The 23,452-nt window shown below is 39.9% G+C and overlaps 2 protein-coding genes across 8 annotated transcripts in view; one reads left to right on the forward strand and one right to left on the reverse strand.

Moving 5' to 3' along the window:
• Positions 1-1,108: 1,108 nt before the first annotated feature.
• Positions 1,109-20,948, reverse strand: GEN1 (GEN1 Holliday junction 5' flap endonuclease). 5 transcript variants are annotated; one of them, XM_032104113.1, is made up of 15 exons: positions 20,617-20,948; positions 17,813-17,934; positions 17,528-17,725; positions 16,183-16,369; positions 14,631-14,807; positions 13,382-13,492; positions 11,359-11,432; positions 10,777-10,868; positions 9,805-9,955; positions 9,651-9,687; positions 9,474-9,554; positions 8,554-8,684; positions 5,650-5,711; positions 4,977-5,120; positions 1,109-4,752 (listed from the first exon to the last, which is right to left on the reverse strand). In XM_032104113.1, the coding sequence occupies exons 3-15, from the start codon at positions 17,686-17,688 to the stop codon at positions 3,353-3,355; spliced, it is 2,808 nt and encodes a 935-aa protein (XP_031960004.1). In that variant the 5' UTR covers positions 17,689-17,725; positions 17,813-17,934; positions 20,617-20,948; the 3' UTR covers positions 1,109-3,352. The 5 variants fall into 5 exon arrangements, with proteins under 5 accessions (XP_031960004.1, XP_031960005.1, XP_031960006.1 ...); XM_032104114.1 differs by lacking the exon at positions 17,813-17,934; XM_032104115.1 differs by lacking the exon at positions 17,813-17,934 and having other exon boundaries at positions 20,555-20,948.
• Positions 20,949-21,006: 58 nt separating this feature from the next.
• Positions 21,007-23,452, forward strand: part of SMC6 (structural maintenance of chromosomes 6) — a 39,997-nt gene continuing 37,551 nt past the window's right edge. Inside the window, exon 1 of one of the 3 annotated variants that reach the window (XM_032104109.1) lies at positions 21,007-21,090. The gene's annotated coding sequence lies outside the window, so the exon portion shown is untranslated. Of the gene's footprint in view, positions 21,091-21,289; positions 21,541-21,571; positions 22,873-23,452 lie in introns of those variants that run through there. The other 2 variants (XM_032104111.1, XM_032104110.1) reach the window with 2 other exon arrangements.

Raw genomic sequence — 23,452 nt, forward strand, 5'->3', positions numbered from 1 at the left:
CCTCTGAACTTGGTCAAGGGAAATTGGGGCAGGGGTGGAGACAAGGCTTGGGTTTAAAGAGCTTTTAAAGTTTCATATGTGGATTAATCTTAAATTCAGTACTGATAGTAGCTACAGTGCAGGATTCATGAGCAGAACTGTGCAGAGTGGTTCTGTCACCCATTGTAATTTTGTTTTCTTGAAACAGTTAAAGTGTTTTGTTTCCTGAAGGAAAAAGCGCTAAATCTAGCACCGAGTTTACGGTTTTGTCAGTAGCACTTGGGTTTACAACAACTCCCAGTAATATTCCAACTGCAGTTTCCTTTTATCTGCTGTTATAATATGGCAGGGCCTGACACCTTTTTAGACATGAAAAGAGTATCTTGTCTCAACTAACAGCTGCCATTAGTCTCTTTTGCCACTCCATTTCCAAGCGTCTTCCTTTAAATAAGAGCCAAAGCTGTGCAGATCCTAAAAGTTAAATAATCCCCTTCTCAAATTAGGAAATTTCTTGGCTAACTAGCAAAAGATTTATTGCATTTGTCAAATTTTTGTGTTTGTTAAGCAGGTTCACACGTGGATAAGTATTTCAGTACTCTCTACCAATGGGAAAATGTGAGTGGGATACAGAGACATCGAGAGATGGTCTTTTAATTTTTTTTTTTCTAGCTCTCTATGTATGTATTCCATGTAAACAGCATTTATTTTCCTTTCTTGGTGATTGTGGACCTGAAATAGTGAGCTACAATCCTAAACAAAGCCAAGTAAACAGTTGTCTTTGTCAAGATATGCTAAACAAATGAGCTGCATTTAATGTTTAATACTGTTTATAAGTGGAAATAATGGTATTTATACCACTAAGATAGAACCTACAGCTCTGCTCTGTATCTCTGTGAGCATCATTCAAGCTAGAGGGATGCCGGCATGTGGAGTGACAAATCAGGTAAAGTACTCGGGCTGGGACAGTAGTTGTGCAGAAAACCTTTCAGAAAACTACTTCAAGAACGATGAGCCCCTTACCTGCCTCACCTCCATAGTAGGTACACTTTTATTCCTTTTTATGAAGCACCTGGTAAAGTCAATTCAGACAGATCAGGAAAGATGATAAATGAAAATCTGTTCAGGCTCATGAGGTTGATGCATCAATTGATTTATTCTTACAGGCAGTTTAACATAATCCTGTAGAAATATTCCCTGCAGAAGAAAGTTACCTTAAACCCCCTCAATTTATTTAAACATCATTCTCACAAGTGTGAGATGTTGCAAAGCAGTCAGCAGAGTAAAAAGCTCCAAAGAAAAATCATCCCTAATCCTTAGACTGAGTAAATTACATAAAGATGAGAAACCAAAACACTTTAAAAACTTTAATTACCCTTCTGTAATGAATCACAAGTTTAATTCAAGCAATAGTCACCCCCAATGATAAATGTTTTTATTTTCTGCAATGAGTAGCTACAGCCTAAATAGAGGGAGCATCATACACAGTTGTTTTTTCACATCTGTTGCTGCTTCTCTAGTGGCAGGAAACTGGCACAAAATTTGGATGCATTCCATATGAAAAAAATTGAAAATTTTCTGCTTTTCATGCTTGAACTGGACTTGTGAAACCAGATTAATTAGTAGGAAAAATCAGCAACATAACATTTTTTCCTCTGCAGTCCTTAATATATCTCATTTCTGACTACAATCATCCACAAAAGATGAACTAGTCATAATTCTGGCACAGTATTTTCATCTCCTCATCCTTTAAAGCAGTCATCCCAAGCAGATTTGGAAAGCAAAGAAAATTCCCTCCAAAAACTACTCTCGCTGCCCAGTTCTAAAGAAAGCTCTAAACCACAGATATCTCCACATTGTGGGTGAAATTGAATGATCTCCCAACAAAAGAGCACATTCCCATACCCTGGGACGGAACAAAATTTAGGCTGTTCATGTGATGTTGGCATCTTTATTAATGAAAATTTAAACTCTTGATTTCAACTTTCAGTATTCAAAATCATCAGCAAGAAAAAAAAAATTATACATAACTGAGAACAATGCTTTTCCACAAAATACCCCCCCACTCAGATCTCTCTGATAAGGAATGGCTCCCTGCCCATGGCATGGGGGTTGGAACTAGATGATTTTCAGGTCCCTTCCAACCCAAACCATTCTGTCATGCTATGAATCTCTCTATTTCCAGTTCCCAGGTGACTCTTACTCTCCTTCACAATACTATTCTTCCAGCTGGGTGCTTTAGAGTCTCCACAAACGAAAGACCATCTCCAAAACTGAAAATAAGTTTCCAATACTTTTTCTCTTGTTAACAATATATCTTGGCAAGAGCCATCTTCCTTCTGGCTGGTGCACAGAAAGAGTTACAAAGAAATATAGACAAGGAGGCATTCCTTCAACAGGCAGTTGAAGACAACTTTTTTTGGTGTATGAACAGAGATTGCTTCTATAATAAAGAGGCAGGAAGAGCACCTTCAAAACTATAATTGTACTCAGGTCTCCTCTTTTAAAAAAACCCCAAACATTTACATGATATTATTCAAAGAATTTGCAATATGATAATTAGATTTTTCTGTAACTTAACTTTCACTCTGTTATGAATTGAAGTGCAAGTTAGATGGGATTTCAACCTTCTTTAAGAAAAAATGCCTTAAACTGTAACTGATTAATTAAAACAGTCATCAAATCTCCTTAGATATGATAGCTATAAAACCAGAGTATCTTTTCATGGTTTATTCCACCCTTTGGAAGAGGCACACCCCCAAAGAACAGCTTATTATGGGGCATGGGAGATGCAAATTTAGCTACTGTGCAAGTCACATCTGCTGTGTGTCTCTACTTGGTTCTTCAGAGATTGTCAATACAACCAGAAACACAGGATTTCAAAACCCATTTCAAAATTTGCAAAAATTAAGTTAGTGGAGCAGAATGGAGAATTTCAGTTAAAAATGCTGCATCACTTTGTCTTATTTAGAGTATCCAACAGCACTGTAGGCACTATTCTAGCAAGTGTGTTTATAAGCAAGACTAATAGCTGTACACAAAATCCTCACAATTGGTTGGGAAAAATACCCTTATTTCTTAAATAAATCTCCCTCATCCTTGCATATTGTATCCTGATGCTTATGTATCAAGTTCAGAATGTAAATACGGCCAGAATAACTGCTACTTGCCTACAATCAACTGTTTGGTACTTTTGTTAACATGATAGTTTCAAACTTCAGCTCCAGTGACAGCACTTCCTATTCATCAAAACTGTGTCCACATAAAATTGATAGAGCATACTGCAGAAACTTCAGGAAAGAACTCTTCAAGAACTGACAGTTAACCGATAGTTAACTGATAATTAATTGTTATCATAATCTATTTTATGGAAAGCCTAATTGATTTTGAGTCTTCCTTTCAGTCTTTCAGACAGGGGAAGGGGACTGTCTGCCCATGCATAATTCAGAACAGCCCTTTTGTCTTGCTGTGTGGGATCAGAACCCAATCTCTCAACTGGTTGCTCTGGACTTTGGGAACAATTAACTTCCTGTACAGAGGATGGTTTTGGAGATACCTGAACTGAGAAGCTATTAACATCTTTCTTTAAACTGGTAGTTTTCTTCTTCCCCTTAATTGTAAGGGCTGAGTCACTGTTTGTCCTTTTGCTAGTAACAACACTACTCCATTTCTTTGTAAAACATTTTTTAAACTGGGCAGGGTTCAGTTGCCTTTTCTGCTGCTCATAAATCAGGATTTTATCCACGTGCCCCTCATCACTGTCTTCGCTAGAAGAGCATCTGTTCTGACAGACACTCTTTTTAGAAGAAGCTTTCCAAGTAGTTTCAATACAAGCTTCTTTAATGTGACAGCCAGTTGCATCTGCTGGCTTTTGAGATGCTGGAAGCATGTCACACCCAGGAAGAAGTGTCTCTGTTGTTCGCCCACTGAAGGCTAGAGATGTTGAACTGCTTATGTAAGGGCCTTTTTGCACCATTTCAGCCAGGATGTCAGCTTTTTTGTACTCATCTGGATAGATATGCACGCTGGATTCACTTGCAGAGTTTTCTGAGAGAACATTTTTACTGTCCTGCACTGGTTTATTTAACTGACATGAGGAAGAGACGTAATTCCTACCCAGATGCAATGTTTCTTTTGTTTGTTTAAAACATTTCAAAGACGCCAGTTGCGTTACATCTTCAGACAAAGGCTGTGAGGGAATGGGAGCCTTCTTCAGTATTCGCTCACTTAAAGACCACTCCTGAAGTTGTCCCATAGCATCATTTGAAAACAAATCATCTTCACTACCTGAATGCATATCAGACTGTGTAACATCAGAATATTCTGAGCTATTTCTTACTGTTTCATGACCTAGTGGATGTGAGTGTTTTATGCATGTGGTTAAGTCAACTGCTGGATCATGGTCATCACCCCCACGGGCTAGTGAAGTGCTGAAGGAGGTTCCTTTCCCATCAGTACTGCTCAGCTGCAGACCAGCTGGTACAGAGGATGATATCTCTGAATATTTAGTGCTTTGTGAGGGCACAGATGAGTCAGCAAGAGCAGCTGATGCTGGCATGTGAACTGCTGTTAGGCAGGAAGCTGCAGCTAATGCTGCATCTTTTGATCCAGTACTTCTCTGCTGGGTCTGGTCTTCTGAGGGAGCTTTTGTATTTGACATGGAGTGTTTCACAGGAAGAATTCTGTTTGTCGGCTTTAAATTAATTTGAGACAGAAGATTGGTAACTTCATCACAAGCATTTGGTAATTCCTTTCCTTCTGGTCTGTTTTTCCTTTCTGAAAAAAAAAATAAAAAGTGCACTTTGAATAGCACATAAATCACAGTTCAAGTTTCTTAGTGCTAAAGTATAGAATAGTAAGATTAAAGCATAGTCCTTGCAAGGTATCACGACCTCATCTTGTTTTGGCAGGATATTGTTCAGGAGTGGAAGAAATGTTTTCTGCTTTTTTGCATTCTGGCAAGACCCAAAAATTCATAAGAAATAAGCTTCTGGACTTACTTTTCTGTTTCTTCTGAAGAACTTCTGACTTTTCCTCTTGATAGAGGGCAACAATATCAGGATAAGCAGCCTGAAACAAAGACTCTTCTTCTACTGTGACTACAAACAACTCCACAGGCTCATCTTCTGGATCAACATAATGTTCTGAAAAAATAATGAATGTACTTTTGATATGAATATACACACATCAAAGCAGGGAATGAAAAACCAAACAGCACAGATTTGAGTACAAAGAATGGTATGATAATTGAGATTTACCTACAAGTGAAGTCTTTTTCTTCCTGCCAGTGTCCTGGTACAAATGGACACACTACAGGGAGGAGTCTGGCAGCATAGAAAATTTTCTAGCTAGTAAATAGTGACAGCTTCAGGTAAATAGTGAAATAAAGTATGAAATACACAGTTCAGATCTTATTAACATGTACCAGAAAAAGTAGCTGAAGACTGAGACCCTTGCTTTCTAGGTGCTTTTTTTTCCTCTTTAAAGCATTGCTTTTACTTTCAGGGTATGTGAAATTTGATGCACATTTTCTGTTGTTTCCAGAGAAGTTTCCAATCTCACCCACATTTTACTGCCTCAGAGTGCTGCCAAACTCTTGTCCTCTTTAAAGCTTGATTTTACCTTTTTCTATGAACTGTTTTGTCCCATAATGTACACAGAAATCAGACCCACCTGGTTTTTGCCATTCAATTTCAAAACAAGGAATTCCATTTTTAATACGTGTCTTAACAATCCTGTAAGAAGAGAAAGTCCATTAAATGATTGAAATCTAGACTTGAATACAAACATATTTCAATATTCTAATTTGGAATGATTCAGAGAAAAAAATCTTCTTGTGAAGCTGAGATTACTACACCTTTTAAAAAAATATACTACTCTGTATACAGTGAAATTTGGACTACAGACTTGAGCACTGAAACATTTTTATTTCTTTTAACACTCATAAGACCATTTACACAAAATAAAAAAGCGCTTCTGTAACAGACAAACATAATGCAGACTTCTACAAACATCAGGTTTAGTATCTTCACCCGACCTGCCTGAAACACAGATCCTGCTTGACCAACCTGATCTCCTTCTTTGACTGGGTGACCCACTCAAGGGGATAAGGGAAAGGCTGTGGATGTCATCTGCCTAGACTTTAGTAAAACATTTGATGCCATTTCCCACAGCTTTCTCCGGAGGAAACTGGCTGCTCATGGCTGGGATAGGTGCACTGGGTTAAGAACTGTTTGGATGGTAAGGCCCAGAGAAGGGTGGTGAGTGGAGTTACCTCCAGCTGGAGGCCAATCACTGATGGGGCTCCCCAGGGCTCAATACTGGGGCCAGTCTTATTTAATGTCTTTATCAGCGATCTGGATGAGGGGATCAAGGTCACCCTCAGCCAGTTCACAGATGACACCAAGTTGAGTGGGAGTGTTGATCTGCTGGAGGGCAGGAAGGGTCTGCAGAAGGATCTGGACAGGCTGGATTGCTGCTGAGGCCAATGGTGTGAGGTTCAACAAGGCCAAGTGCCAGGTCTCACCCTTGGGTCACAACAACCCCTGCAGTGCTAAAGGCTGGGGAAGAGTGGCTGGAAAGTGGCCAAGAGGAAAAGGATCTGGAGGTGTTGGTCAACAGCAGCTGAACACGAGCCAGGTGTGCTGAAGTGGCCAAGAAGGCCAATGGCACCTGGCCTGTATCAGCAATAGTGTGGCCAGCGGGACCAGGGCAGTGACAGTCCCCCTGTACTTGGTGGCACTGGTGAGGCCACACCTCAAATCCTGTGTCCATTTCTGGGCCCCTCACCACAAGAAGGGGTGGTACTGGAGGGGCTGAAGTGCGTGCAGGGAAGGACAATGGAAGTGATGAAGGGTCTGGAGCACAAGTATGAAAGGAGCAGCTGAGGAAGCTGGAGGTGTTTAGTCCAGGGGCACCTTACGGCACTCTGCAACTGCCTGAAAGGAGGTTGCAGCCAGGTGGGGGTCAGTCTCTTCTCTCAAGTACAAGTGATAAGACAAAGGAAACGGCCTAAGCTGTACCAGGGGAGGACTGGATTGGATAGTAAGAACAATTTCTTCACGGAGAGGGCTGTCAAACATTGGAACAAACTGCCCAGGGAAGTGGTTGAACCACCATCCCCAGAGATGTGTAGATGTGGCACTGAGGGACATGGTTTAGTGATGGACTTGTCAGTGTCAGGTTAATGGTTGGACTTCTCCAAATTAAATGATTCTCTGATTTTAAGATACTAATGGCAGAGAAAGCTGTGGCCCTGGACAGTAATTTTTTGAATGACCAGAAAGGGTCATTTATATCTTTTGTGTGAGAACATGAGGAGAGAGAGAACTTGAACTGACCAGGGACAGCCACTATGAGATTTTTCTAAAGACTATCTACATCCCAGTTTAGTAGGTTCCTGTGTGTGAAGAGTAGGATCATGCTGATCCTGCTGAACCCTTACTGCATTTTTAAACACTTGTTAACAAAAGAAATCTTTGAGAGTACGCATTGTCTTTTAAACTCTTGAGACACTAAAAAGTGTTATAAACAGAGAATGCCAATGAGTTCATTCATCGAGGTAAATGCTGGTAATTTATCTTGCCAATCTATTTAAAAAGCATCCCCCAACCAGTCTCCCCATTCTTTTGAAAGGTAACGCTGAATAGAACAGCATCTCTGGAAGTAATAATTCAAGACTATGATGCATCAACCCAGAAGAGATACTATCACACCACTATTGACTGTCCTCCTGTCCTCCTACAATTAATGTCTAAAAATCTTGACCAGCATGGAAAAACTACTAACCTTGTTCCAACAAAAGAATTAAGGGAGCAGAGGGAATTTGGGTTTCATTTGAGAAATGAAACCATCAGATAAAGTTAAAGTCACAATTCCCTTCACACAGTGAAGTTCAGATCTGCTAAGAGATACTATAGATTCTAGAAGTTTACTTAAGTTTAAGAAAAGATTAGATCATTAAAAAAATAAATTACATTGAGGGCTGATAGAATAAGAAAATACTAATTACAACTCAGAAAATTCCTGAGTAACAGAAACCTGGATGGTGGGAATTATTATTCTGGGAGAACATAATTACATGCTTATCTTCCTTTTTTCCCCTGCATGTCCATTTTTACTAACAGTATACTTGGCCATTTTTACATTCCTAAATGCAGCAGTCCTCAATGAAATGTTGTTTTTGACACATAATACAATGACAGCTGGTAGGTCTGATAAGCAATCAGAGACTATGACTGAATCTGCAGATGCTCATTTCTAAGCCTGAGCTCTTACTTTGAGACACAGAATTGAATTAAACTTCTGCTAAGAACCTGAGCAGAGGACCTAGGCAGATCCAAGGAAGAGGAACAAGGAGCAAGCATAGAACACAAGCACTGCCAGTTAGAATGAAAGGAAACTTCTCTATGTATTTATTACTTTGTGCAGCAGTAGTAGGATTGGTGCACTGATGTGAATTTTTAACCTCTATTCAAAACAAGCAGAAAGGTTGAAACAAAGATGGAAAAAAACCTTGTGGTTTTGCTCTGTCAGCAGAAGTAAACATATTAAGTTCAAGTAATCAAGCTACATTACCGTATTGCCTGCAGCTGCTTTGAGTCAATGTATCCAGATTTTCTCTGGATCATATCATAACATGTCAACAGTCCTAACAGCTTCTTACAAGCATAATGTTTGGTCCATTCCATTTTTTCTGAAGCAAATATCTGTTCATATACAAAAAAACCCAAAAACAAACTTTAAACCTTTCTTTATTTTGTTAGATATCATGCTTAGACAGTTATGTAGTTGGGACACCAGAATAAATAATTAAAATACCTGGGGTGCTTTTATACATTAGTGTAATGCCCAATGATACCTCACTGCCAAGGGAGGGAACAGCCATCCCTACCAGGGCACATTCATCAGCTGTCAGTAACAAGCCAAGGGAACAGTTGTGTGGTGGCAGCAGAAGGGATAAGACAGTTGTTAAACACCTTGTCAGACTCACATCAGCTCTGCAAGGAGCTGTGAAAGTTAGAGATTTCACATGTGAGAGAATGAACATGGACTCTCATTAAAGCCACACTGTTTAACTGTGGTCTACTATACTACCCATAACTCTTACACTGCCATCAATCCCAAAAAATGAAACACTGTAAGGGATCTGATTTTGCCAATAAAACCAAGTAAAAAGTCTTCCTAGAAAACAATGCTAATGTGCATATATTAATACCCTCACCCCCTTCTAGTAATATATTGGACAATGAAAAACAAACACAAATGAGCTTTCTCTTCATTCCACTTTTCTATCCACCTATTTACAGCAAATGATTTTTTCCAAAGTCTTCAATTTTAGGCTTTCAGAACAGTGAGGTATACAAAGATATTGTAGCAAGATTCTTTAAGTCTTATTTAAAGTAAAATTACCAATGAATATCACAATTATCACAGATGCCTTCCTTAGTAATAAACAAAAGGCTACAAAGCAGAATATCCAATATTTTGTTATATACCTGAAAGGACAATAAATTTGGCCTTCGACATTCCTTTATGCTGATCAATTTGTTCTTGTTTACAAGAAACTCTTGGATAACCTTGAGATAAAACATAAAAGAGACAGCTTAGGAAAGGGCAGAAAACTGAAATTTCAACTAATCGATTAAAAAAATTTAAGTAGGCTTGTTTGTTACCTCAGAGAATGGAAAGCCCTCACAACTCTTGGCTTTTCTGCAGGTAAAACAAATGTGTTAGGTACTGAAGGCAAATGGGAAAAATGTAGAATATAAATGCTCACCCTGCACACAAATGCAGGGAAAAGCAGTTAAATTTTCAGGCCATTCCTACTTTCTGATACTGTCCTCCACTGCATTTGCTTGTTTCACTCGCTCCAACTGATGCCATGCACAAGGGCAGCAGTGTTTGGAGTCACTGGGTTTGCAGCATCTCACAGTTTCACAGAATTTACATCCATTGTGCTCATGTTCCTTGTAAGATCCTGTAGCAACAGACACACGAAGTGAGGAGAAAAGGGCTTTCCAAAATCTCCAAACCTATAAAGTCAGTATCACAAATATAAAGCTCAGAACACGTATGAATCCGATGTGAATAGCAGTTGTAAGCAGATCTGAGTGCATTAGCTGCATTTGTGGATCTACAGTAAAAACTGAAAACGACATGCAGGCTTCTATTTTTCTGAAGACTTTTTCCCTCAACAGTTCCAGATCTTAAGCTGACAAGTTATTATCTAAAAACTACAGAAGTAACGTCTGATAACCTGGAAAACACATGTAAGTAATATATTTGAATCACGCTTCTCCTTTGCCAAATGATGGGTTTGAATGAGTTCACTGATCAAAGAGATGATACCAAAATGAAGGCCCTTGGGATTAATTTCTTTTTAAGAAAACACTGCTGCAAACCTCATCAATGCTAATGAGATTAGGTTCTCTTGATGTAGGACCAATTCAGGCAACAAAAGAAATAGCTGCTGAGCAGTATAGAGTATAACATGCTTTCTTTACTGATCATATTAAGAAGGTAAATATCTGGGATCCCACAACAGCATTGTGATAACGTTCCATCTGCTGCCAACTAGTTTCACATTTGAAAAAAAGTAGACCCAAGCCTTAAAAGTGTTAATATAAGGGTACATATATACAACATTGAAAATGTGAAGATGGAAGCTGAAAAGCATTTTTATTTCTAGTAGTAAAAAACCCCACAACCCAATAAAACAAAGAAAATCCATCACCCTCACCCTATAACAAAAAGTAAACAATTAGGCTAAAAGTACAACTCAACTCTTTTCACACTGACCTGGATGATGGCACTCTGAACAGTGAATTACCCTTTTAACAACCAAAGGTGGATTATCATCACACTGAAATTGTTCCTTCCACTGCTCAAACCTAAAAGGATGATGTTAAAAGGATCAAGAAATATTTTTAACTTTCACATTTGAAACACTGAAAAATAATCTCTTTATACTTCTCAAGCATCTACCCAAGAAACAGTTTTCCAACCTATGAAACAGGGTTCTTTTAAGTACACTATATTGGATTTCTAGTATTGACACACACATTATGATAACAAACACAGAAAGCACTTGGTATCTCAAATCCTTATTCACAACCCAATTAAAAGTTTCTCATCAGTCCCTACAACTTTCACTCCAATATATCAACATATACCTGCTAGGTAAAGAGCTAGGAGCCAGCTGATGTTTAAAACAAGTAAAAAGACTTGCTGAGCAAAACACCCAACTCCTTTAGCAAACACAAGGTAAGGAATGTGGTAATATCACCCTTAAATTAAAGTATTACAAATATTGTCCTGGAGCTGAAGTACATACTACTTAGTCTTTAAATAAAAATGTACTTATGTAACTTTCCATTTTACCTTTGCAGTAAGTTTTGACCTCGCAGAGTTTCAACTAACTTTAAAGCTTGTTCCTTCCCAACTCCTGGAACCCCCTACAGAGAAACACAAAACATTATTTAATTACAAACAAAATATACATATTTGCACAAAAAACATCTTTATAACATTATGTAGAGAAATGACAAAAAGTGATTCCAGATGTTGAAAATAAATTGAGAAAAATATTTTTGACCAAGTTCTAAGGGCAGAGAAGGCGACAAATTACAGTTGTACTGCCAGTGTAACACACAAGCTGTTCTTATGCTCAATAGCACCCTAGATAAAACAAGGCAAAGAAAGAAGGAGAAAGTAGTAATAAAATTGAAGATTCAGACTAGAGAAGTTACAGTGAAGTGGTGAAACACTGGCACAGGTTGCCCAGAGAGGTGGTGGATGCCCCATTCTGGAAACATTCAAAGGTCAGGTTGGAATGGGGCTCTGAGTGACCTGGTTTAACTGAAGATGTCCCTGCTCAGTACAGGGGAGTTGGACTAAGTGAATTTCAGAGGTGCCTTCTGACCCAAATTCAGTCTATGATGTAAAACACACATACTGCTTTCCAGCTCTTCTTTCCATCTTTACCCTATTTTGCCAAGAATCAGTAAAGCATATATATTACAGTATATATAAAGATTGTATTGAGTGTACTTCCTACATCATCATTACAAATAGATCTATACTTGTTCAGCTGTAATGGCAGAACTGAATACATGCAACCACAGAAAATAAATCTACATTCCAAACCAAGTCCTCATTGGACTACAGTCAGTCATTCAAGTAGAATCAGATATTCAGCTTCTGCAAGGAAAGCATTGTTTTGATGTATTTTCAACAAAATAAGTGCAATTATAGCATGATATTCTCATTTACCTGTTCTTCCAGTCTCCATTCCCAAAGCACTCCTGTAATTCAGCTTTCCTTATAAGTTTCTGTCTTCATCTACTTTGCTGAGCTGCAATAACTCAAAGGACCTATCTGACATAATTGTGACACTTTAGGACTATATAAGAACCTGGCATTCCAGGAGCAGCTTTGGCACAATAACCACTGATTATCCACTGTTTTTTTTTACTCCCTCTCTTTACACAGTAGTAACAAACTATTTAAAGATTCCTATAACAGAAGCAAAATTTAAAAAAAAAAACCCAAAACAAACGTCCCTGCAAAAATAATGAAAGGTGTGTGTTTTTCCAGCAGTATCAGTTGTTTAAAGGACAGTTTTATCAAACTGGGACACAATTACTTAAGAATAACTAGATATCCACTGTAAGCCTGACTGGGAGCAACCACTGCCTGAAGTCACTACATGATAAAGTGTACGGAAATCAAGTTTCATCCCACTTCTTTTCCCTTTCAAATAGCATTACAATAGCTTCTGTTCAAAGTCTCAAAAAAGAATTCAAGAGTTTACAGGAAAGAAAGAAAGAAAAAAGGGGAGAAGTAATGAGTGAGATTCCTCTCGATTAATTAGAGAGACTTTCAAAGATGACTTCTAATTGTTTGTAAATTATATATTTACAAACAATGGAACAGGAATACATCCAAATTGCATCCAGAACCGCCTTTACTAATAACTATAGCTCAAAACCATCACTACTAAGTCCTCCAAACAGCACAGACAAAGCCATTTTTTCTCATTTTCCACAGCTACTCTGCCAGGGATGCACTTGTATATGATTTGTTACAAAGCATCCTCACAAACAATGGAGTTCTCACACTCTGGCTCAATGTAATCAGCATCTGAACTTTTGCCTTCACTTCCATTATAAGAAAGGTTTGGAACAATACAAAACAGTCTTAGAAAGACTGATGTTCATGAACCATTTTGAGTATCTTTAGCCTTTCACAAATAGAATTTACAGCGACTTACTACACATATTCTACTGGATCTCAGTAATCTGGCATTGCATACAGCTTTGCCAGCACACGCATCCCCCTTGATACACTTTGTTGTTTTTCAAGACAGTGTAAGCACCTAATAGAAAATAATTATATTGCTTACCTTTGGAAGATAATCACAGCCCAGAAGAACTCCTAGCCCAATCAAAGATTCTCTGTCACAACCAAGTTTCTCCTTAATAGAGGACATTGTGTAACAGTCAAGATGCGGATCCTGCAAGAGAAATTTATTGCACGTTATTTCTGTTACATCAGGGAAGGAACTGTCCTGAGTCACGTTCAGTTGTGATTGCTTACTCACCCCTATTCACGCACACCAAAGGAATCTTTGAAGGGTAGAGGGACTCAAAACCAAAATGAAAACTTGATTAACATGAATCAAAACATAGGCCATCGCCTCTTCCTCAAAAATGACAAAAAAAATCCCCACACAAACCAACAACCCAAAGTGATCCATTTTTCTAGAACAGATGACCCTGACAGGCACACACTCACAAATTATTGTTTTATGCTTATTTATATAAGTAACTAAGTACAGCTGAAAGACTGTGCTTGCCTTCATTGTTGGTGATAAATTGCAAAGAGGCGGAATGAAGGAACCAGGTCAAGGAAGAACTCAAACATGGTGTCTCTAAAGCAAATAACCTTCCATCAACTTTAACTATTTTTTAAAGAGTTAGTAGTTTTTTTAAAAATTTGTAGTGCACTTCTTTTGTTCTATTGATTTTCTCATATCTCTGAAGTATTTTCTCAACAAGTCTTTTAGATGAACACTATAAATTACAGAAATTTGGGCTAGCCTTTCACCAGTTCTGGAAAATTGTATTCTTAACAAATGAACACTTCAGCTCAAGGCCATAAATTATTTAGGTTTTTGAATGACCACAACAATTGATGTACAATCCCTACCCTATTCATGTTCAATAGGGATGAACAGAATTAATTACAAGTATATTCATATTAAAATGAACCTGTAAGATGCAAGTATGGGAACATTAATTAGACCCAGGAGGCTGACCACTCCCATATGACCTAAGGGTAAAATTTCTAAGAAGCAACTACTTCACTCAACTTCTCCACTGTAAAGAAGGAAACAGGAAAAGTTTGCTATTTAGCTTTATGAGAGACACCACAGGGTACTACAAACACAGGCAATATTACCCTGGTCTCGGTCGTTTTGCTCTCCTAGCCAATACAAGAATTACCAATGAATCAAATTTATTTTAAACAAACCCAGCTACTGTAAGGTAAGTTTAATAACATCTAAGCATTTTTTTTCAAGTCCCTTTCTTTCTGTTTATGTTTCTATAATGAGTCTATAGCAAGGACGGGAACAGGGTGAGGTACATTACCTTAGCATTCATGGCAAAGTTCCTATAAACTGTTAGAGCTCCATACAAGAAAACATCTCCATCATTGGTAATGCAGCCATCAACATGTCCTTTTGCATTTAGGTATGCACACATTGCCTCTGCTTCTCCAGCTGCTTGAACCCAAGGGACACCTAAACACTCCAGCAGTTCAAGACACTAAAAGAAGGAAGACAAAAGGAAAGACACTGAATGCTGAGCTATTAAATTCAGTTATTAGCATGCATTTTCTCAGACACAAGTGCATAAAAAAACTGCTAGTGTTGCACTGCCTATGTAACACTACATCAATGAAAGCACTAATTCAGCAAAAAAGTTTAGTTTCTTGTAACAATGAAAAGTAAATGTGCACAAAGAGCTAAGTATTAACTACAGGACTTGAACACAGCATGATTAATGGGCACCCCTTCACAAAAACCTTTTCATTGTAAATAGATATTCAGGATGTTTTCAGAAGAAGTGTAGCAAAGGAGTATTTATCTTTGTGAAGCAATGCTGCTCAGTCAAGAAGTAATGCTGAGCCAGAACAGACATCTTCCAACAGGTGCCAAACTCCCCAAGAATATCAAGCACTAAAGTATGATGCTGTCATCCTACCAAGACTGGGGCACTGTATAAGACACATCAATACATACTTACAAATTTCAGAGAAAATAATTTTTTAGAATTTAAGAATAAACATGAATTGGTATATACAGTGTAGTGAAGCCCTGAATATCCATAAATTCCACTTCATAAAATTCTGAATAGACAAAAATGGTTAATGGAAGTGGGAGGATACAAAGAAGTATGGATATCAACACCATAAAAACACAGTAAAGTTAAATTTTGCAATAAATGCTCAATTATGGTTGTCAGTCACAACAGCACAACATGCATGGGAACATGTTGAATGAGAAAATTATTCTGACACTGTTTCTCTTCTACAACACTTAATAGATACTGTGAGGCCTGCCTTCAAAGGTGCACATTCCTTCAAACCTCAAAATATTGTTTACATTTGCTGTGAATAAAGCTGTGAGAGACCAAAACGTTAGGGGTTAATGACTCAAACAATTGGCCATTTGCAAAAGCAGCAGGTGCTGTGCTGAGGCCAGGTTTGCACCCCCCAGCTGAAGAGGAGAGTTTTTGGGTGTGTGCGGGTGAAATCTCTGATCCCGTATGACAGAAGGGGGGCACACTCACCGTGGGAGGATGACCACAACAAACCAACCTTTGTTTAGCAACAAGCTGGTTTTTGAGCTGGGTGAGGCCAAAAATAAATAGATCCTGTGAGGTGGGATAATGCTTTTTATCGTTCTGATTTCCTCCCTTACACAACTGGCTCAACGTAAAAGATGTACAGACCAGTCTTTCAGTGTCATTTCACCCTAATCTGCCCCAAAGGATCGGGATCTATTAACAAGAACCGCAGTTACCTGGCCTTCAGGGAAGGGTTGTAACAAATGCTACTAATTATTTCAGGTTCCTGTATTTAATTTGGTTAAGATTTCTTTCTATCACAATAAAAATACTTAAACACTCAGTTCCTCACCTCTTTTAACATGGCTTTAAATAAAGATCTCCCTGTTCTTGCAGCTCCAACTTTCTTTGAAGGTCCATAGCGCATCTCATTCCTCTTGCTCATGGTGTCTGCTTTCAACCTGGGGGCCTCTCCTTCCATGACAAACACTAGTTTAATTCCCATTGATGTAAAGAAAGAGAACCGAAAAAATAGGTTTCTGCAATAAAGCAAAGTGTTCCATAAGCTGTACTATTTGTAAAGCCTGATTTCTTCAGACATTTTCCTTATATCCCTTATATTTTCCTGAGCCTACCTCTGGAAAAATCCTAGCATTGTCTTCACCTCTTATGGTTTTCTCACCCCCAAGCTAAACAAAGCCTTGATCTATATTCCTGTCTTTGGTTGAAGTTGTCATACTATGAAATTCTAGCAGCTTTACAAAATCCCAAGAAAATACCACTAAAGGACAGGAAAGATCTTTTCTGGGCATAAAGACGTAAGCAAACTTAAAAGGCTTAATAAAAAAACATTCAATATCCAAAATCTGCTTCCAAACACATATTTACATTGATTCTTTTATATCAAATATTAGTCCCAAATCTATCAATACAGGTACATCTGAAGGGGTGCCTGAATGCTGTGGTATTGGACAGACTTACAGATACCATTACCATGCCAGTTTATTTCATATGCAAAACAGCACCACAGATGGGTGGGATTTTACAAGGCTGCAGTAATAAATATTTGGACTACAACAGTAAAATTAACAGAAGTCATATCAAACAGCATATGCTTTCACCAGTAATTCCAGTATCACCCTTTCAAAAGGAGTAGATCAAACATTTATATCTCTTTGACTAACATAGAGAGACGATTACTCTAGATTTAATTTTACAGTTACTACTGGCAAAAAACAGTAAGCTGGTCTTTTGAGGTTAGTTCTATTTTCACAAATGATGTAAAAAATCAATCCATACACTAAGTTACTCGAAAACACAAATTCTCAAAAAAAATGCACTGATGAAAATTGATGTATATTTTCATTTTTGTCAGCACTGTATGTGGAAAACAGCAGTTGAAGTTATAGATACTTAGATATGCTCATTCCTTGGGTGAGTAATTTAAATTAAAAATATACATTTTCTTCAAGATTGGTCAAATGCCTGAAGAATGACTTAAACATATTTAATTCAACATGGCAGTCAACTCAGAATGAACTTCAAACGCTTTACATATGTAGCACAAGTAATAACTGAATCAAAACACCAGTCATCTGAATTTCAGAGCTACTCTTAGAACTCTTTCGAGTAAGTAGCATATTTAAAATATACACCTCCAAGACTTTTGGCTCGAAAAATTTATATGGATATCATACCTGAGATGTGGCTTGGTAACTACTCCAATCATCTTTTTAACAGTCTGTGCTTCACAAACCCACAAGCTTAAATCAACAGCAAGTGTTTTCCCTCTGAGACTACTCAGGTTGACAGGCTGTCTCACAGGCTCAAGGATTTGCCACAGATAAGTCACTCCCATAGTTTCAGCTTCCTTGTTGTCAGAATGCAGATTTTAGCTGTGAAGACCAAACAAAATAAGTTTCAGAATATGACATGAAGTATTATGAATGTGAGGTTCTGAAAATAAATATGTTTGTCATTACCAGTTCTACTTTTATTATCCAAGAACACTTGCAACCAAGTCTTCTAAGTGCAGTGACTCCAGTTCACAGATAGTTTATTACTAAATACCTTCTTTGGATTGAACAGTTGCATTACTAGTAAGCTGAACAGAAAAAAAAAAAACTCGGTTGAGGAAAAGAAAAAAAATAAACAATGAAGAAATACTAATTTCCAAGTTTCATGTGTCCCTTACATACACACAACCCAAGTTTAATTTAAAAAACACTGGATTCTTGAAGGAATTACTTCCTGATTTGAGGTAGGATTCACATTAAAATTTTCTGTTCAAACAGAAGTAGCTTACAGCTATTTGAGGAATATTTACAATGACAACAGAATTTAAACTTTCCTTGCATTCCAAGATGATACAAGAAGGGTCAAGACCCAGAGATTCTGGCTGGGGAAATTCAAGCCGGAGTTCAGAAAAGAATGACGGTATTGCAGTGGCTGCTCACAGGTTGCAGACATTTTTAGCATCCAGCTGGCATACTGTCCTACTGCTTTAGTCCAATGCTGGTGGAAGCCTCTCTGAGCAGGGAATCAGCAGTGATTGGCACTGAAATTTGGGACGAGAACTCCAACGTAGTACCAGTAAGAAGGCATTACTTTATTCTGGCCCTGGATGCCTGGGGAATAGCTCCACCCAACAAACCCAACATGCACGCCTGGCTCAGGATGGCGCACCTCTTTCTTATCCAGGGATATCAACATTCATCAGAAAATTGTTATGTTTCTGAACAAATTATATACTTAAGGCAGGCACAGAACCCAAATTTACTACTTCAGGCAATCACAGAGCCCTTAAACAGGATTGGGCCAACACAACATGATGACCTCTGACTGTCCCTTCGAACAGAAGTTTTGACATTTGTAACACTGTGATTGGAGAGAAACACCAGTGCCTATGTTTTATTGTGTCAATTTTGGTATCGTGCAACTAGCCCTACCTATAATGCATGCTAGTCGAAAACATACACCCACTACGCAGTATATTTCTTTACCTTACTTAACTTTACTTATACAGCTCCACTCTCCATGGTACCCCATTAATGCACTCAATTTCTTCTGTTTTCCTTACTCTTCTGGTTTTCACACCTTGCCGGTTTTACACAAGGCCTCTAGTATATACTCTGCTTTCTCCCCTCACAATACCAATTAATTCCTGCACTGTCTTACTGTACAAAGTTTGTCTCATGCTTATTTATTTTCTCTCTTCTCCCCCAAAACTAGAATATAAAAATCAAACAAAACATGGAATGTTTTTTCTTTGTGATTTTGACACTACTGTACACTCAGATAAACTAAAATGCTCCTTTGAATAAATCAGACTAGATGACATACCTGCTCTCAGAGATCTGCTCAAGACACATGAGGAGCTAATCCACTGTGTGGTCGCTCATATTTAACACCACAGTCTGTCAGAACAGCCAGCCTTTGGAGGGCGCATTCTTTAATACTCTAATTTGGCTTTAAAGCAAGGCAGCTATTCAATTCCAGGTTGTTTTTAAACCAAGTCCTCATGCTAAGATTTACTTTCAACAGAATTTAGGCCTCTAATCCATTTCTTTACTACAATCACTCAACCTCATTGTAGTTGTATGCATACAGAGCATAATGGATTGCTTTTGTTGTTATACATCAAGCCATACAATAAGTTAAAAATACAAAGTAAGCATACAAATACAATTTCTTGAAGTCCAGGATGAACAATTTCCCTGATGCACAGGGGAGATACCCATCCAAACCTTCCCAAAAGGCAAGCACAATAAGAAGAAGACAATAATAAGAAGACGACTCAGCTTCACTGAGAGAACACCTAACAAAAAAGGGAGTTGCCTTTTTGGTGTTATCATTTGGTTTCTGCCAGTCTGCATCAATACAATTTCTTAAAAAACAACTGTGTTAGTTTTAGTTTCTAAATATTGTTATGGAGTGTCACATGGCAGTTAACGGGATAGACAAATACACTGCAAACACCCTACATTCCATTAGATTACAAATTTTAAAAAAGTATGTAAGTTGAAAAAAAAAATGGCCGACTTTTTCATTGTAATAAAGTATAGCTATTTGAGGACTTAAGTTTCTCATATCCCATTGAATATATATCTAAGGGTGAGTTATGAAAGCCTGCCAAGACCTACCAGTCTTCGCTATCTTTGAGTCTATTTTGTAAAATACTTAAATTCGGATTCTGAATACAAATAGCTCAACTACTCTTAATATGAATGATCTGTGTACTCAGACTTTATTTACGAACTTCGTTCACCACAAGACTCCAACCCCAAAGAGATGCCAACTTCCACAGAAGCAAGACTGAACTTGATTTATTTTCATATGATTAGAAATTACTGAAGATCATTAACAGTAAACATTAACACCCCCCTACAAAACCTTCTCAATGTCTCTTTAGATCAGAATATGCTAAAGCTATAAAGCTTTTATGTTTTATATCGTGTTTTAGGACTACATTCTGCTCTACTAAGTTTTTTACACAGCCAGAAAAGCCAGTTACTTAAAAATAACTACAGAAAGCATTTAACGCTGAAATTCAATTCATACAAAGATACTTTCACACATTGCCAAGGTAATTTGCAAAGACCGCCATGCATATGCTTTACGTCTCACCCGGAGGCCTTTAAAAAGGAGGAAAAACAGGCGGAAGAAAAGAGAAGAGGAGAAGGAAAAACACGGCTGAGGAAACACGAAAGCCCAGACGTTTTTACCAACTCTCCTCCTCTCTCTTTCGGCGCTACCCCAGCACAGCTTTGCCAATAAACCTGCGCACCCAAAGGACAGCAGTGGCGTGCTCCAGCATCTGCAGCTTCCTCCTCAAACGCCTACGGATTTTTCCCGCTGGATGAACACAAGCCCGAGCACGAAGCGCCCGGACGCGCGGGCTCCCCGCGCGCAGCGTTTGAAGCTCCCGCCCCGCTGCGCCAGCGCTCCCCGCGCACCGCGCCCACAGGAACAGGCGTGCCCGAGCTCCCCGCGGGGTGCTCAGCCTCGGCTCGGGAGCGGGTCCGCCTCCGCTGGGACGAGCTGGGACTCACAGCCCGGTGCGAGGCCGCCGAGCTCGGTCGGACCCGCTCTACAGGAGCGACGGCTCCGCCCCCCCACACCCGAAAATGGCGCGCGCACGGAAACGGGCCCCGCGGGACCGGAGCGCGCAGGCGCCGCGCTCGCGGCGGCCGCTCTTCCGCCCGTTGCGGCTCGTCCCGCCCCGTTCGCCCCGCCGTGCAGGGATCGGGAGCTGTCCCAGGTAACGCGGCGCGGAGCAGGCGAGGGGCGAAGGGAGGGGAGAGAAGGGACGGGTGACCCGTGCCGGGCGAGCGTCCTGGCGAGCGTCCTGGCGGACGCTGTCCGGGCGCGCACCCGCTGTCTGGACAGCTGGGAGGGAGAGGGGGCGGCCTGGCGGCCGCAAGGCGGAGCAACGGCTGCCACCCGCTCCTCCCGCTGCTCCCGGCCCGGCGCCAGGGTTGCTGTCGCAGGTGGCTCTGCGGGGCCAGTTAGCGGCCGGAGCTGGCGTTTGTCACCCGCTGCCTAGCTTGGGTGCCCCACCGGGTGTGAGCGCTCCCCCCGGGTGCCCACCTCTGCCGGCGGAGAGCAGGAGCGGCGGCCGCCCGGGCGTCCCCGCCGCCAAGGGACCAGTGTCTCTTTTCTAGGGAGTGGGGGATCCTTCCGGGCCGTGCGGTGTTGGTAAAAGCAACAGGTAATCGTGGACTCGGGGGATTTCTGCCCCTCTTTCGTTTTCGTTGTCCGTAGAGGAGGCGGAGCTGCCCTCTGTGCCGCAGTGCAGTTCTGGGCTCTTCAGTACAAGGGAGAGATGGAGTGATGGAGCTCCTGGAGCGGGTCCAGTGGAGGGCTGTGAAAGATGATTAAGGGACTGAATCATGTCTCTTTATGAGGAAAAGGGTGAGGGAGTTAGGCCTGTTCAGCTTCGAGAAAAGATTACTGAGAGGGGACCTCAATCTCTCTAAGTAAAGGGAGCGTGTCAAGAGGATGGACCAGGCTCTCCTTGGTGGTGCCGAGCAATAAGACGAGGGGCAACAGGCAGAAACTGATGTACAGAAAGTTCCACCTGAACATGAGGAGGAATATCTTTACCGTGCAGGTGACCATGAACTGGAACAGATTGCCCAGAGAGCCTGTGGAGTCTCCCTTACTGGAGATACTCAAGAACCGCCTGGACACAATCCTGTGCCACGTGCTCTGGGATGACCCTGCTTGAGCAGGGAGGTTGGACCAGATGACCCCCTGTACTTCCTTCCAGCCTTACCCATTTCTGTGATGCTGTGGGTCAGGCAGTGCTTTTCCAGTGTTTAGATGGGATTGTATAGGCTTATGCACTGGCTGCAAGTATATTAGGAGAGGAGTCGTGAACGTCGGACATGTAGCCTAATGTGGAACATCTGGCTTGGATAGTCCCAAAAAATGTAGAGCGCCCCACGCCTGTGTATGAGGCTGGGCTTCTGACTTCAGCCCTCTGGAATATCTCCCCTTTAAGTACAACAGATAGTGTTGTACTGCTTTCATTATTATTAACTGCTAGTGTTAATTTGTAATTTTATTGAAATTTTTGTGATTGTTAAATGTAGCGTGCTATACATCAGCTAAAGATCTCAAGTATTTTCTTCCTCTTCTACCCTTTGCTTCTTCCTATACCTTGTGTTCATCCTGCCATAGGTCTGTTCTGGTGTCTTTGCTTTACCTCTGTTTTGCCAGCTGGATGAAAGGCAGGGTTATAGCTGGGCTCAGTCCAGGGTGTTTAAAATGGATGTCCCACAAGATGGGAACACCTTCTTACCTTACACCAGGCCAGTGAAGGCTGCTAGAAAGCCATTGGTATGGGTTTGGTGACAGCAGGTTGGATCTGTCACCTCTGGATGAGGCCAGCTGTGACCAGCCAGGTGGGGAAAAGGGAAACAGTTGTGGAACTCCATTGCAGTGAATACTGTGGAAAGATAGGCCATTGATAAAGTTGGAACATGGGTGAACATCAGTGGATGCAGCCTCTGCCTTCCTATCTTTTCATGTGTACAGGGTAAGTACTTTTCTACTATAACATGCAGCAGTCTTTGTAGTTTTATACAGGACATTTGGGGCTTGCATTTTTCTTTCGTGCTCTCATTATATGCATAATTTGTCATAATTTGCAGGGATTCTTTGATTGTTTTTGTAATTGAATGTCTTGCCTTTATTTGCTCCCAATTATAGGAACAGTTTTTATTTCTAACTGTATTCTCTTATGTTCCATGATAGTGAAGTTTATTTTCTTTATTAAATCAGTACTCTTGATTTCTCTTCCTGAGTGACAGTTGGATTCTAGTTTGAATTATTGACTCTGTCATCACAAATTTCTGTTAACATAGTCCTACTTTTTATTGCAATATACTGAAGTATATTTTATACTTCAGTTTTTGAATATGATGCCTGGTCCGTTAAAAAAATCCTTTGTTAACATTTGTCAATAATGACCATTGTTGGCTTCTTAGTAATCTATTACATATTTTAATATGCATTGATGTATGTTTTTGCCAGTTTAATTGTTTCCAGTATAGTATTGCATACTTTAATAACCGTTAGATAGGTTGGATCAGCTGCTTTTCTTTGTCTTGAATAGT

Source organism: Corvus moneduloides, chromosome 3 (assembly GCF_009650955.1).
Source record: "Corvus moneduloides isolate bCorMon1 chromosome 3, bCorMon1.pri, whole genome shotgun sequence".
NCBI classification, from domain to species: domain Eukaryota; kingdom Metazoa; phylum Chordata; class Aves; order Passeriformes; family Corvidae; genus Corvus; species Corvus moneduloides.